The 12672-nt window shown below is 63.5% G+C and overlaps 1 protein-coding gene across 6 annotated transcripts in view; it reads left to right on the top strand.

Annotated features, from left to right (window-relative positions):
* Positions 1-12672, top strand: part of PRR5 (proline rich 5) — a 49322-nt gene that overhangs the window by 21015 nt on the left and 15635 nt on the right. For 3 of the 6 annotated variants that reach the window (XM_077914161.1, XM_077914162.1, XM_077914164.1), the window contains exons 2-3: positions 1218-1337; positions 10863-10943. In XM_077914161.1, coding sequence (XP_077770287.1) covers positions 1228-1337; positions 10863-10943 — 191 coding nt within the window. In that variant the 5' untranslated portion in view covers positions 1218-1227. Of the gene's footprint in view, positions 1-1200; positions 1338-10862; positions 10944-12672 lie in introns of those variants that run through there. The other 3 variants (XM_077914160.1, XM_077914163.1, XM_077914159.1) reach the window with 2 other exon arrangements.

Raw genomic sequence — 12672 nt, 5'->3', positions numbered from 1 at the left:
TCTGAGTTGGGGAGGGATGGGGGGCCGGGCTGAGGATGGGTTGCTGTGTATGCCTGTGCAGTGTGCTTGGGAGGCCTGGGTTGGCCCAGAGTTGCTATTTGCTGATTATATGGCATTGGACAGGTCATTGCATTTTCTGAACCACATCCCTTCAACTGGAAATGGGAAGAAAGATCCCTATCTCTGTATCAACTAATACTCCAAAAAAAAAATTTATTAAGAAAAAAAAAAGAATTCCTACATCATAGAGGGAGAGTGATCTGAGACCAGGCATCTAAAGGTGTTGTGTGAAGTGTGGAGAGCACCAGGGCCCTGCCCTTCCTTCACTGGGGTCACTGTCCCCAGCCACCAAGTCTTAGGGCACCCACTTGTTTTTACCATCCCTGATACCCGGAGGGCGGGCGGAGCGACAGCTTTGCTGGTTTCTGCAGTGGACAGGCCACTCGTGGCAGCCCCGGGTGTGGCTAGCCCTCCAGCCAGAGGAGGAGGATTGGTCGGGCCCAGGCTGGGCTTGGGTGGGGTGGGGTGGGGTGCCCCAAGGGGGCCGGAGGTCTCCACCAGGTCTTCATGCGAACCTGGGAGTCCGTGTCCACGCGGCAGGGCCTTGCGGGCTCTGTGTGGGCAGAGCCTTCGCGGGGATGCCAGGCAGGGGTGACTCTGGGAAGCACTGGCAAAGGAAGGAGGCCCCTGCGCCCTGCGTGCGTGTGGCCGCAGCGGCCGGCTCGGGGCGGACGCTCGGGGTGGGGGTGTGCGTCCCACGCGTGTTGGCGTCCCGTGGGCCCAGGTGGCCCTCGCAGGACCCGAGGGTCCAGGCGCGCCCCAAGGGCACACCGCGGCAAGGAGGCCCCGCCCCGCCCGCCGGCCCCGCCCCCTCGCCGGCCCCGCCCCCCTCGCCGAGGCCCCGCCCCCTCGCCGCGGCCCCGCCCCCGCCTCCGTTTGCGCCGGGTCCGCGCTGCCGGCCGCGCTCCTGGCGCTCGGGGCTGCGGCCGCTCGGAGCAATGATTAACCCCGCGGGCCGGGCGGCGCGGGGCCCGGGGCGGAGGCGCGGGCGCGGGGCGGGACCCCGGGGGGCCGCTCCGCTTCCTGCTCTCGCCCAAGTTTCCTCGTAGAGGGCGCAGTGCCGGCGGGGCCCGCGGCGCGGCGTGGCGCAGGGCGCGGCGCGGGGCGCGCGTGGGCGCGGCGCGGGCCGCCCGGGTCACGATGAGGACTCTCCGCAGGTTGAAGTTCATGAGTTCGCCCAGCCTCAGTGACCTGGGCAAGAGAGAGCCGGCCGCCGCCGGCGCGGACGAGCGGGGCACGCAGCAGCGCCGGGCCTGCGCCAACGCCACCTGGAACAGGTAAGGCCGCGCCCTCCCGGCCCGGGCCCGGCGCCCGCGGGGCGGGGGGGGGGGGGGGGGGGCAGTGGCCCGCGGGCGGGGAAGCGAGCCCGGGGCGCCGCCGCACCGCACGGTCTGCAGGGAACTCGCCCCGCCGGAGTTGGGCGGGCGGGCGGGGAAGTTTAGTGCAACGTGTTTCTAGAAGGGAGGGACGGGCCCGCGGTCTCGGGGCGCGCCCCGGGGCGCCCAGCGGGTGGGCCACGGGGTGGGCCCCGGGGTCTCCCCGTCTGCGCCCCGGTGCTCAGGGCAGTCCCGGAGGTAAATGGAGCAGGAAGTATTTTTCCCATTTCGCGGATGAGCAGACGAGCCCCAAGGGCGCAGTCGGTGGGTGGCCGCTGCGCTTCCTGTCTCGGAGTCAAGGTCCCTTTGGTCGGAGAAGGGTGGGCGGGTAGTTCCCCGGAGCGGCCCCTGGTCCTCCCAGCTGTCAGCAGGGGTGCAGCAGCTGCCTGGCATTCCTGAGACGACCCTCCCCCCCACCCCCCGGGGGCCTTTCCCAGACCAGCAGGGGCGTGGGAAGTCCCCCCACCCCCAAGCTTTGTTTGAAGAGTGGGGCTGGGATCCGGAAAAGAGATGGTTTATTTAGTGAGAGTCCCCATCCTGGCTGCTCCTGATCCCTTTTCAAAGTAGACATTTCTACCAAAAGGGAAAGGGGGTGGGGTGGGAGGGGGAGGCTGTTCAGGGGGGCCTAGGATGCCTCCCCACTGCCCGGCACACCTGGCAGTGAAGTGTTGCCAGCTGCACTGGCTGTGGTCCTGGCCCCCCAGGAACCCGGCTGTCAGTGTGGCCACACATTTATTCTGCTCATCGAGAGCTTCGTGAGCATCATCGCGGGCCCAGGGCTGCCAGCCGGAGACCCTGGTCTGTGCGCTGGGCAGGACCCCATTGTCCACGCGCTGGTCTTCGGGGTCCTTGCTGAGCTGCAGACTGTTGGGGCTGGGTTTGCCTCAGTTTCCCTACGTCCGTGGGGTCATGTGCCTTCCTCCTTACGGGGCTGATGGGGAGACAGGGAAGGAAGGACTCTCACTGGGGAATCTCAGCGACCCTACTGACCGCACAGTGTCTCAAGAGTTGATTTCTCTCATCTCGGAGTTCAGGAGATAGGTGCAGGTAGCCCCCTCGTTTCTCCACTTTAGCTTAGTGGAAGGAGCCCAACAGACTTAGTTCCCGTCCCAGCTCCGCCTCTTCCCTGCTGCGTGGCCTTGAGCAAGTCGCTTAACCTCTGGGGTCCTTAATTTGCATAGCCATAAGGTGTGCTAATGAGAGTGTCCACCTCATGGGGCTGTTGTAGGGATTAAATGCAAACATGCATTGAAACCCTCTGCACAGTGCTCTGCGCATAGTAGGTACTCTGTAACTCAAGCCGCAAGACACCGCAAGCCCAAACTCATGCTGGGGTGAGCTTCAGGGATGGGATTGGGGGGGCCCTCAGGAGTCTGCCGGGTACTGAGCTTTGTGAGCTCCTCTCTGCCAGCTGGGATCTCCTGCTGGGGCTGTCCAGACGGAGGCCAGGGTATTGGCTGGGCACTGACTGGCTCAAGGGCTCAGACGGCCACCCGCCCGTGTGACCTGAGGCCAGCTCTGAGTCTTGGGGCGCTCAGAGAGGTGCCTGCAGACAGAGGCCACCTGAGTCCCTCCACTGCTTTCCACTTAATGGGATTTAGAGCTTCAGCCTCTGCCAGACTTCAGAAGAACACGTTTCCTCTCCCACAGCTTGAGTCTTCCATCCTTTGGGCACATGGTTGCTCCCACCTGCCGTCTTGCACTCCTCCTGGGTGCCTGGCCTTTCATGGCTCTTGGTTCACTTTCCCTGGCAAGGGAGGTATTTCTATCACCCCACACCCACCCCCTTTGGCCATGTACAGGGGGCACAGAGCACCCAGCAGACCTGCCCATGTCACTGTCACCCATGTAGGACACAGCAGAGCCAGAGCCCCTGCTCCCTCCTCCCCAGGCAGAGGGGGTACAGAGCCAAGGAGAAGCAAAGCGCCTTCCTCTGCCCATCCATGAGTGGGAGCCAGAGGGGGAGGGGGGGCTCTCTCTGCTCAGGTCTCTCCTGCCCGCCCGCCCACCCCTTCTTGCAGTGCTCCCTGCAGCGTCCCCAGGATGACAGCCTCGTGCCAGACAGCTGTGTCGGTTGTCAGGGCCTGCTTTGCTGAGCTGTGGGCTCCTCCCCTGGAGTCCAAGGCCTTTTTATCTGTGTGGCCATACTAGTGTCACTGGGCTGCTGTAACAAATTGCCATGAGCTTGGTAGCTTTGAACAACAGAGGATCCGGAGGCCAGAAGTCCAAAACGAAGGTGTCGGCGGGACTGTGCTCCCTCCGAGGACCCCAGGGGAGTATCCTTCGGCCTCTTCTGGCTCCCGGCAGCTTCTTGGCTCGTGGCCATCAGCCTCCATCTTCATGTGGCCTCTCCTGGGTCTCTGTGACCGAATCTCGCTCTCCTTTCTCTTCTAAGGACACCAGCCATTGGCTCTAGGGCCTCCCTCATCCACGATGGTTTTTGTTTCAAGATCCTTACCCAACCAACATCCGTGAAGACCGTGTTTCCAGAAGACAGGAATTTCTAGGGGACACTATTCAACCCACAATAGTGACCCTGGGCACACCCCCCTAAATCTCCTGTGCCTCTTCCCTCACCTTGATGTGGGGCAAAAGTACAAAGCTGGTTCTCAGGAGAATAGGATCCATGCATTCACTTAGTATTCATTCATTCATTCATTCAGTTGCTCGTGCATTTGTTCACTCCCTGGCGCTGGGCGGCTCCCAGGGTGTTGAGTCAGCAGAAAAAAAACAGCCTCCTGGGCCCGGAGTTGGGGGAGGGAGTCAGGAGATAAACAGGGACACAAGTAAAGGAATGAGGTCACCACAGGTCTTGTTTAGTGCCTGGAAGGAGATAAATTGGGAGACAGGTGAGCGCTGACCACATAGCTGGCCTCTGTGCTTCATTCCTTCCTCCGGAATGTTGACTCCTAGGTGTGCGGGAACTGTGTGGGTGACCCACACAGGCCCCACTGGTAAGGCTGTTTCCTCAGCCCCTACTTCTCTACTGGGCGGGCTTGTCCTGAGCCAGGCCCCCTGAGCCAGGCCGAGTGCGAGGCCCCAGATAGGTGTACCTGTGTAGCACTCTCAGGCTGGGGGCCTCAGGACGCTGGCCTACTGCCCCCCCTCCCTCTCCCTCCCTCCAGGGCTCAGACCTGGCAGGTCGTATCCCCCTCTGTTCATGCATTCCTCCTGGACAGCCCCAGTTGGCTCCTCATGGGGTCTGGACCCCATGCGGGTGGGGGGGCCTCTAGCTCCATGAAGGTCATGCTCTTGAGCTGAGGAGCCAGCTGAGGGGCGAGGGGCAAGCAGGAGCTCCCTAAAGCTCAGCCCTGGATTGGGCCCGGATGCTTGAGGTTTGGAGAGCCCAGCCCCCACCCCACCTTCTAGGTATGGGAGGGGAGGCCCCAAGTACGGTAGGGTAGGTAGGGTATGTGCCCACACGGTGCCAGGCACACTGCATGTGACACTCCCTCTCTCCCCATACTCTCTCTCCAAGGCTGGGATGATTATCTTCAGCTTACAGATAGGGAAACTGAGGTGGGGGGGTGGACTTGCTCAAGATCTCATGCTAATGTCAGGGTCTGGGATCTGACCCCAGGTTTAACTGGAGGTCATGGCCCCAGGGATAGAGAGAGGTGGGTGTTGGTGGTAGGAACCTGGAGGGTATAGACAGCCCACCCTCCCCCGTCCTGGGCAAGGGCCGCCCGCCCAGCCCCTGCAGACTGCTCTGCACACAGACCTCCTCCCAGCAATGCCAGGCCCCCAGAGCTCTGCACTCTGCAGCCGCGCAGGCCATGCGCAGGCCATGAGCTGAGCTGGGCCCTGACCAAACCCCCGCCAGCGGCGCTCCAGTCATTCCCCAGCGGCCCTCAAGGTGGGGCTCATTGGCCCCATTTCACAGGGGAGGATACTGAGTCTCAGAGAAGATGGGGCCCAGGTCCACACTGAGTCTGGGTTCTAAGCCAGGGCCAGCTCCAAAGCCTGCACGTCTACCAGCACCTCTCGGGGGTCTCTGAGGGGCCAGAGGAGGTTGGCTGGAGGCTCCGGGGTGGTCCATGGGGTTGGAGGGGGCTGGGAGGGCCTGTGCTTGGCGCCCTTCCCACAGCCTTGCCTGATGGATCTGGGTCCTGAGCCTCCACACCCCCCCTAGGCAGTCCAGGTGTGGTCAGCAGAGTAACGGCCACCAAAGCTGTCCACACCCCTGCCCCCCAGAACCTGTGAATATGTCAAAGGCAGAAACTCTGCGGGTGTGATGAAGTTAAGGATCTCGAGATGGGGGCCCAGTGTCATCCCAGGGGTCTTCAGGAGAGCGAGTGAGGCACAGGAGTCAGAGCGAGGGGAGGAGATGCCAGGATGGAAGCAGAGATAGAAGGTGCCACCGTGCTTCCTGGGTGGGACAAGGCTGGGACAAGGAACGTGGGCGCCTGTAGAAGCTGGAGTAGGCCAGGAAGCAGATTGTCCCCCGGAGCCTCCAGAAGGAGCCAGTCACACCAACACCTTGATTTCAGCTTCGCGGAACTGATTGAGAACTTCTGGCCTTCAGGAATGTGAGGAAACACATTTGGGTTGTTTTAAGCCACTGTTTGTGGGTTGTTGTTGTTGTTTTTTTTTTTTTAAGACTTTATACATTTATTCATGAGAGACACAGAGACAGGCAGAGATACAGGCTGAAGGAGACACAGCTCCCTGTGGGGGAACCCGATGTGGGACTCAATCCCAGGACCCTGGGATCACACCCTGAAGTTAAGACAGCCGCTCAACCACTGAGCCACCCAGGTGTCCCTGTTTGTGGCAATTCTGACGCTAATACTTCTCCCACCTGCAGTTCCCTCCCAGCCCTCCCCAGCATGGCATCCAGAACCCCTCATCTGGCATCCCCCTCATGGCATCATGAGGATCCATGGCATCATGGCATCCCCCTCACAGCTGGGAAGGGGGGGGTGTGAAGCCCTCGGCACCCATTCAAGGATGCAGGTGCTCCACTCTGCCCCCTGCAGTCGGGACTGGCGGATCAGGCCCCTTGCCAGGTGCCCAGGGAGGAGTGCACTGGGCCTGGGCCCCTCCCGCTTGGCCAGGAGCCCTGTTAGAGCATCTGCAGCCAGGTGGGCTGAAAGCAGGGGGTGAGTGGGACCTGTTTGCAGAGGAGCAGAGGAAGCTGGCACAGGCCTGGAAAATGTCACCCGTTTCCAGAGGGTCACATCAGGGCCTGGATTCCAAGTTGCCTGCTTCCTGTGCCTTTCCCCTGGAGGTGAAGAGGAGGCCAGTGGGCTGCTCCTGGGGCAGCTGGAGCAGAGGTGGCCCCCCCATTCATCTCTCAGGGCCAGGCATGACCCCCGCGTACCGGCAAGGACAGGCGTAGATAGAGAAGAGCGAGGACTAGCGCCCCGGATGTCGGGTGGGGTGGCAGCCAGCAGCAGGAGTGGAGCCTGGGGGGCCCAGTGGAGCCCGGCACCCCCCCCCCCGCCCTTCCTCATTCACTTGACCATCCCTTCCCACGTGGCCGGTGGGACATGCCCAGCCTGGACGCCAGGGCGCAGGGCCTGAGGATGTGGCCGTCATGCTCAGGTCTGGGCCGGCCTGCTGGGGTCACCTGGCAGAGGCCTCTGGAGGCCGTGCCTGAATCGGGGTGGGCACCCGACAGAGGCAGGGCTGTGCCTCCAGGTCCCTGCCAGGGGCCTTACGGTCCCCACTCACTGTGCTGGGGCTTCCTGTGCGAGCACGTGGGCAGCGCTGGGAAAAGTGACAGGGGGATGTGGGGCCGCCTTCACCCTGCTGCCCCATATGGGCTCCAGCCCAAACCAGGGGTCCCCAGGCAGGTGCCCCCAGGCACCTGCAGTCCGCCCTGCCCCTCCCAGTCTCGTTGTGCCTCCTCCCTTCCCTGGGCCTCTTGCTCTCCAGGGCGCCCAAGAGCCTTGCCAGGGGCCTCGCACCTTCTCCCCTTTACCACTTACCGACCTGGGCCCAGGCAAGAGATGCTGGGACGCACCGGGGAGGGGGACAGGCTCCACAAGGCAGTGCTCGGGGAGAGGCCGTGGGTCTCCTCCGGAAGCGCCCTCAGGGGCCGCCTGTGGTTTCCACGGGACCATCTGCCAGGGCCTGCGTCTGGGCCTGCCCACCTCTGGCTGGGAGGCCACGACCCGTGGTGCCTGGGGTTTCACTTCTATTTTGGGGGGGATGATAAGTCACATGAGGGCCTCTTGCTCCCCACCCTTCCTCTCCCCGAATGGCTCGCAGCAAGGATTTTTGTTGTTTGCCCAAGTTGGACTTGGGAAGGAAGGGCAGCCTCAGCCCGTTCCTGCAGAGGGATGGAAGGCACAGGCCCTGCCTGTCCGCACACCCCGGTCCCCCGTCCGGCCAGGCACAGGGTGGGAGGCAGTTCCTGGGCCAGCGCAGGGGGGTAGGGGGACCGTGGGGACCACAGGCCAGGCTCACTGGCTCTGCCAGGTGTCACGCTGCGTGCGATCCTGGGCTGTCCCTTGGCTTGCCAGACCCTGAGCATTTCCTTCCGGAGCCTGGGGTGTGACAGGCCCCCTGTGTGGTGGTTAGAAGCAAGAGATGGAGAAAACCACAGAGCGGATGGTTGAGCTGTGGTGGGAGCTTCTGGGGACAGGCCTCTGCTCAGAGTCACTGCTGCAGATGCCATAGCGGGCATCACTGGCGGGCCAGGCTGCTGCCCGGGCACTGTCTCCTTTGGGTGCTGGCGTTCAGGATCCATCATGCAGATGGGGAAGCTGAGGCATGGGTGGCCAGGGGTCACAGCGGGTGTGGGAAGCGGAGTCTCAGGGTGGCCCCTGGGGTGGGGCCGGGGCTGCTGGGATACAAGTGTAGGAAAGACCCAAGGGAGATAACGTCCCTCGCTGGCTGACACTCTGGGTGCAGCGCCCGGGGAAGGCTGGGGCTCAGGGGAGAACAGTAAGGCACATAGACCTCCCTCCCCGAGAAATGACCGCCAAGGTCAGTTTTTTTCTGCAAGACGGGTATGAGGGAGGAGGGACCGACCTGGGGGGGTTGGGGTTGAGGTCCTCGGGGTGGGTGGAGGGCGAGTGTAGAGAGGAAGAGACAGCAGGGACAGAGGCCCTGAGGCAGGAGGGGTGACACATGTGACACCCAGGGCACCAGATGCCCTGAGGGCCTCGGGGAGGACCTGGTTCGAGGGGCCAGCCTTGCCATCCAGAGCCCTGGGGTGGAGGGTCACCTCGGGGCTGGGGTCCCTCCTGAAGGCCGGGAGGGAGAGGCGGAGGGCCGCGGAGAGGCCACCCAGGGCTCAGCCTGCGCCGGCTGTCTCCCACCTCGGGGCCTCGACCTTGGTCCCCTCTGCCCCAGGAGCAGCTGGGCCCCAGGCCACCCAGCAACCCCCACAGGGCTGGCAGCGAGCTTGCAGCTGCTGGGATTCCAGCGTGGCAGCTGCCGGAGGACCACTGGCTTCCGGGCAGCCCTCCTGGCGGATTTTTATCGTTTTTAGCCGTAGAGGAGGAGCAGCCTTACACGGTGCGGGGCCTGGGTCTACCGGAGACTCCGACCCAGGAGAGCACGATCCCCCCAGGACCATACCCTGAGGCTCGGCCCCAGCCAGGCCCCATCCTTACCGCGGCCTGGGGTGGGGGGCCAGCCTGCTCATGACCCCCTTTCACAGGCCAGAAATGGAAATCAGAGGATGTGTGTCTTGGACACGCAAATGAGTGGCATTGCGATGCCAGGCCCGGAGCAGCCCCGGGTCCCGTGATGTGTTGGTGCTGGTGAGCACTTGCCGAGAAGCTCATAAGTCCTGGTGGAGCTGGACCGGCCGTGAGCCCTGGGCACGACCCCGCACGCCTCGGAGCCTCCTTCCCCCACCTGGGACGCAGGGCCCTGCCCCAGCCCTGCCGACACCCGCCCGGTGTGAGGAGGGGGCGCCTGGCGAGCTCTGTGCCCTCCCGCAGGGGACTTGGCTTCTATGCGCCTCTGTCTCCCCGTCTGCAAAGTTGGGGGCCCCTCCACCCCAAGAATCATAGCAGCAAGTCTGTGGGCTTTAGATCAGGCACTGGGTTCTAGAGGGGAGGGCAGCAGAGCCACCCAGGCCTGGTGCTCACCCTGGCGGGGGGGGGGGGGTTTGCTAATGGGAAAGTGAATCAGCAAAGCATAGGAGTCTCTGTGGGGGGAGGATGGGGTCCGGAGGGCTTCTTGGAGGAAGTGGCTTCTGAGCCGAGTCTTCAGTGTATTACTTGCCTCATAGCCAGGGAGAAGGGCCTTCCAGGAGGAAGGGGCAGCGGGTGCGGAAGCGCAGAGGTGCGGTGGCTGGCAGGTCCCCCCTCTGAGGCTTCAGTGTATGATGCCCCGGAATGCGAGGAGGGGCCATTCCTGACGAGCCTTGAATGCCACGTCCGGGCTTTGGGCTGTATCTGCAGGGCAGCAGATGCCTCGCAAGACCCTGATCGGGGAAGTGGCTCGAGGTGGTGAGGAGGCTGGCTGGCGTCATCAGGTCCAGGCGCACGAAGAGGAGCCCTGGCTGGAAGGGAGGGCGGGGGGTGGGGGTGGTACAGGGGAGCTGCAAGAGGTAGACATGGGTCGACCTTCAGGACCGACTTGCTTTGGAGGGTGAGGGAGAGTCAAGGAGGAGCTCTCCCCAGATGCCTGCAAGCCTCCTTCAGGCCAGACGCCGGGTCTACACAGGCAGGTCATGAACAACCGGCCCCGTGCCCTTGGGGTTTGTAGATAGCAGTGGAAACAAGTTAAGCCACACAGAAAAGTGTGGTTGCTCACCACCAAGTGCTGGCAAGGCTGCCAGTGACGCGTGATCTAAAGGAAATAGATAACGGACGTGGGTGAGGACCAACCAGCAGAAAGGGCATGTGCCAAGGTCCTGTGGCTGGAGGCAGCTTCCCCGGGGGGGGGCAGATAATACGAGCGTTCGGTGCTCAGGGATGCTGGGAGTCAGAGGCACCCAGGAGCCCGTGTCGGGCTTACGTTACAGGGTGGGACGGGTGATCTCAGGGTGCCCCTGGGAAGAAAGGGTTCAAGAACACAGGAAGGAGGGCAGAGTGTGTGCAGGCTCCCGAAGAGCTCCTAGTGGGGGAGCCTGGGGTTAGGGGTCGAGACGGGAGCAGAGGCCCTGGGAGGCTGGGGCTGGGGGTTGAGACAGGAGCGGAGGCCCTGGGGATGTTGAGGCTGTGGGGTCAGGATGGGAGCGGAGGCCCTGAGGAGGCTGGGGCTAGGAGTCCAGACAGGAGTGGAGGCCCTGGGGAGGCTGGGGTAGGGGTTGAGACAGGAGCGGAGGCCCTGGGGACGTTGGGACTATGGGGTCAGGATGGGAGTGGAGGCCCTGGGGACGAGGACAGCCGGGCACCCGCTTCTGAGCAGACCCACATCTGTTCTTGAGCTGAGCAGTGTGGGCTGTACCAGGGAGGGGAGGCCTCGAGCGTGGGCAGGGGTCTCGGGGCTCAGCGCCATCCCTTCTCCCGCCTGCAGCATCCACAACGGGGTCATCGCTGTCTTCCAGCGCAAGGGGCTGCCCGACCAGGAGCTCTTCAGCCTCAACGAAGGCGTCCGGTGAGTGGCCAGCATCCCGTCGCGTCACGGGCCTGCGAGTGGCGGGGGAGGCAGCGCCTGGGTGGAGGCCACAGCCAGGCCCTGGTCCCCCCGGCCACACCCCAGTGGGCAGCGACCCCGACCGCAGGCCCTGGCTGCCCTTCACCCCCACCCATCCTGAGGACTTTCTTTTCAGGGGAAGCGGGGTGGGCCTTGGTCAGTGGCTCCAGATGACGCCCACATTCCCCGCGGGTGGCGAACATCACGAAGGATATTATTCTGTTAAAGAGGAAGGACCCACCTGCCTAATGACGGGAGTGTTGTTCCCGGAAGGGCAGTTCCAGCCCAGCCGAACGCCCCTCATTTCCTGTGGGTGGCCAGGCGGTGAGCACTGCTGAGGGAGCCCGGGACAGACCGGCCCCTCCGAGCTGCCGGTGTGAGCGTAGCACCGTCCGCCCCGGGGAAGAGGTCTGCAAGGCCAGTGCTGTCAGCCCTGCTTCATGGTGTAGGAGGTGATGCTCAGAGGGGTCAGGACACTTGCCCAGGGTCACGCAGCTGCCCCGAGGAGGGATTTCCTACCCCCGTGCTGTCTCCTTCCTTCCCCGGCCCTTGCCGGTCCCCATGGCAGTATCTGGGGAGAGGAGCTCCTCATCAGCTCAAGAGGGGGAGAAAAGCATCACTGGGACAGGGACTGTTTCCATACAGGGCACCGCTGCCCAGTGTAGCGGAGCGGAAGGGACCTTTACAGACAGGTAAACTGAGGCCCGGGTGGGGGAAGGGGCAGCTGGAGTCACAGAGCAGGAGCTCGTTGCCTCTCCCAGGGCCCCTACACGCGACCCATCAGGGGACCCTGCTTTTCTGGGGGCTCATCTGGGCCACCCAGGGCCGGCCCCAGGAGCCCCGTCGTCCTCAAATGCATCCGCTGAGGGAGATAGGAGTTCGTGGCAAACCTGGGGAATCTGCTGGATGTGTAAACAAAAAGGAGGGAGACCACTTCCCAAATTCACAAAGCAGCCAGCGTGTGTCCCATTCTCCCCACCCCCACGTCTGGTGGCAGAAACGGTGGTCACGACCCGTCTGGCTCTCAGCTGTCTCCCCCTCCAGGTGGTGCGCCCCCATCCCCAGCCCTGGGGAGCGAGCACAGAGCGGCGGCCTCCCTTAGGGGGGTGTGCTGGGGAGCTGGGGGGCACAGAGGCTCCCCTCTCCAGCCCCAGAACCCTCCCCCAAGGGGCAGGCGGCGGCTGGGCACAACGGGAGGCGTGGAGCTCCTGGCCCGTGGCTGTCCGGGGAGCGCGTCTCTAACCCGCGCAAACCTTCCGTGCGGGGCGTCCTTAACTCACTATGCTCACAACAGTTCCGTCAAGGGTTTGCTGGCGAGCTTCCCACGCCTTCGGCCCGAGCAGCGGAGACCTGATTGTCGCCGTTTTACAAATGGGGGAACTGAGGCAGAGACGGCATGTCACTTGGGTTCCCAGGGCTGGTCAGTGGAGCTGGGACTTGAGTCCCTGACCCTGGGGCCCGTGGGTCCCTTGGGACTGCCCCTTGCCCTTCTCCAGCACGTGGCCACGTTCCATCAAGTGCATTTAATTACACATGATGTCATCAGTCATCAGCCTTGATCCCACGAGAGGGCCCCGTGACCAGAGCCACTGATGCTGTTACCGCACATTCCCCTCTGTTCTCGCGGGTGGGTGGGCAGGTTGGTGGGGGTGCTCCTTGGCTTTGCCCGGGAAAGGCTAAATAAATCCAG

The sequence above is a fragment of the Canis aureus genome, chromosome 11, assembly GCF_053574225.1.
Source record: "Canis aureus isolate CA01 chromosome 11, VMU_Caureus_v.1.0, whole genome shotgun sequence".
NCBI classification, from domain to species: domain Eukaryota; kingdom Metazoa; phylum Chordata; class Mammalia; order Carnivora; family Canidae; genus Canis; species Canis aureus.
This window is presented reverse-complemented; position numbering and strand designations above follow the sequence as displayed.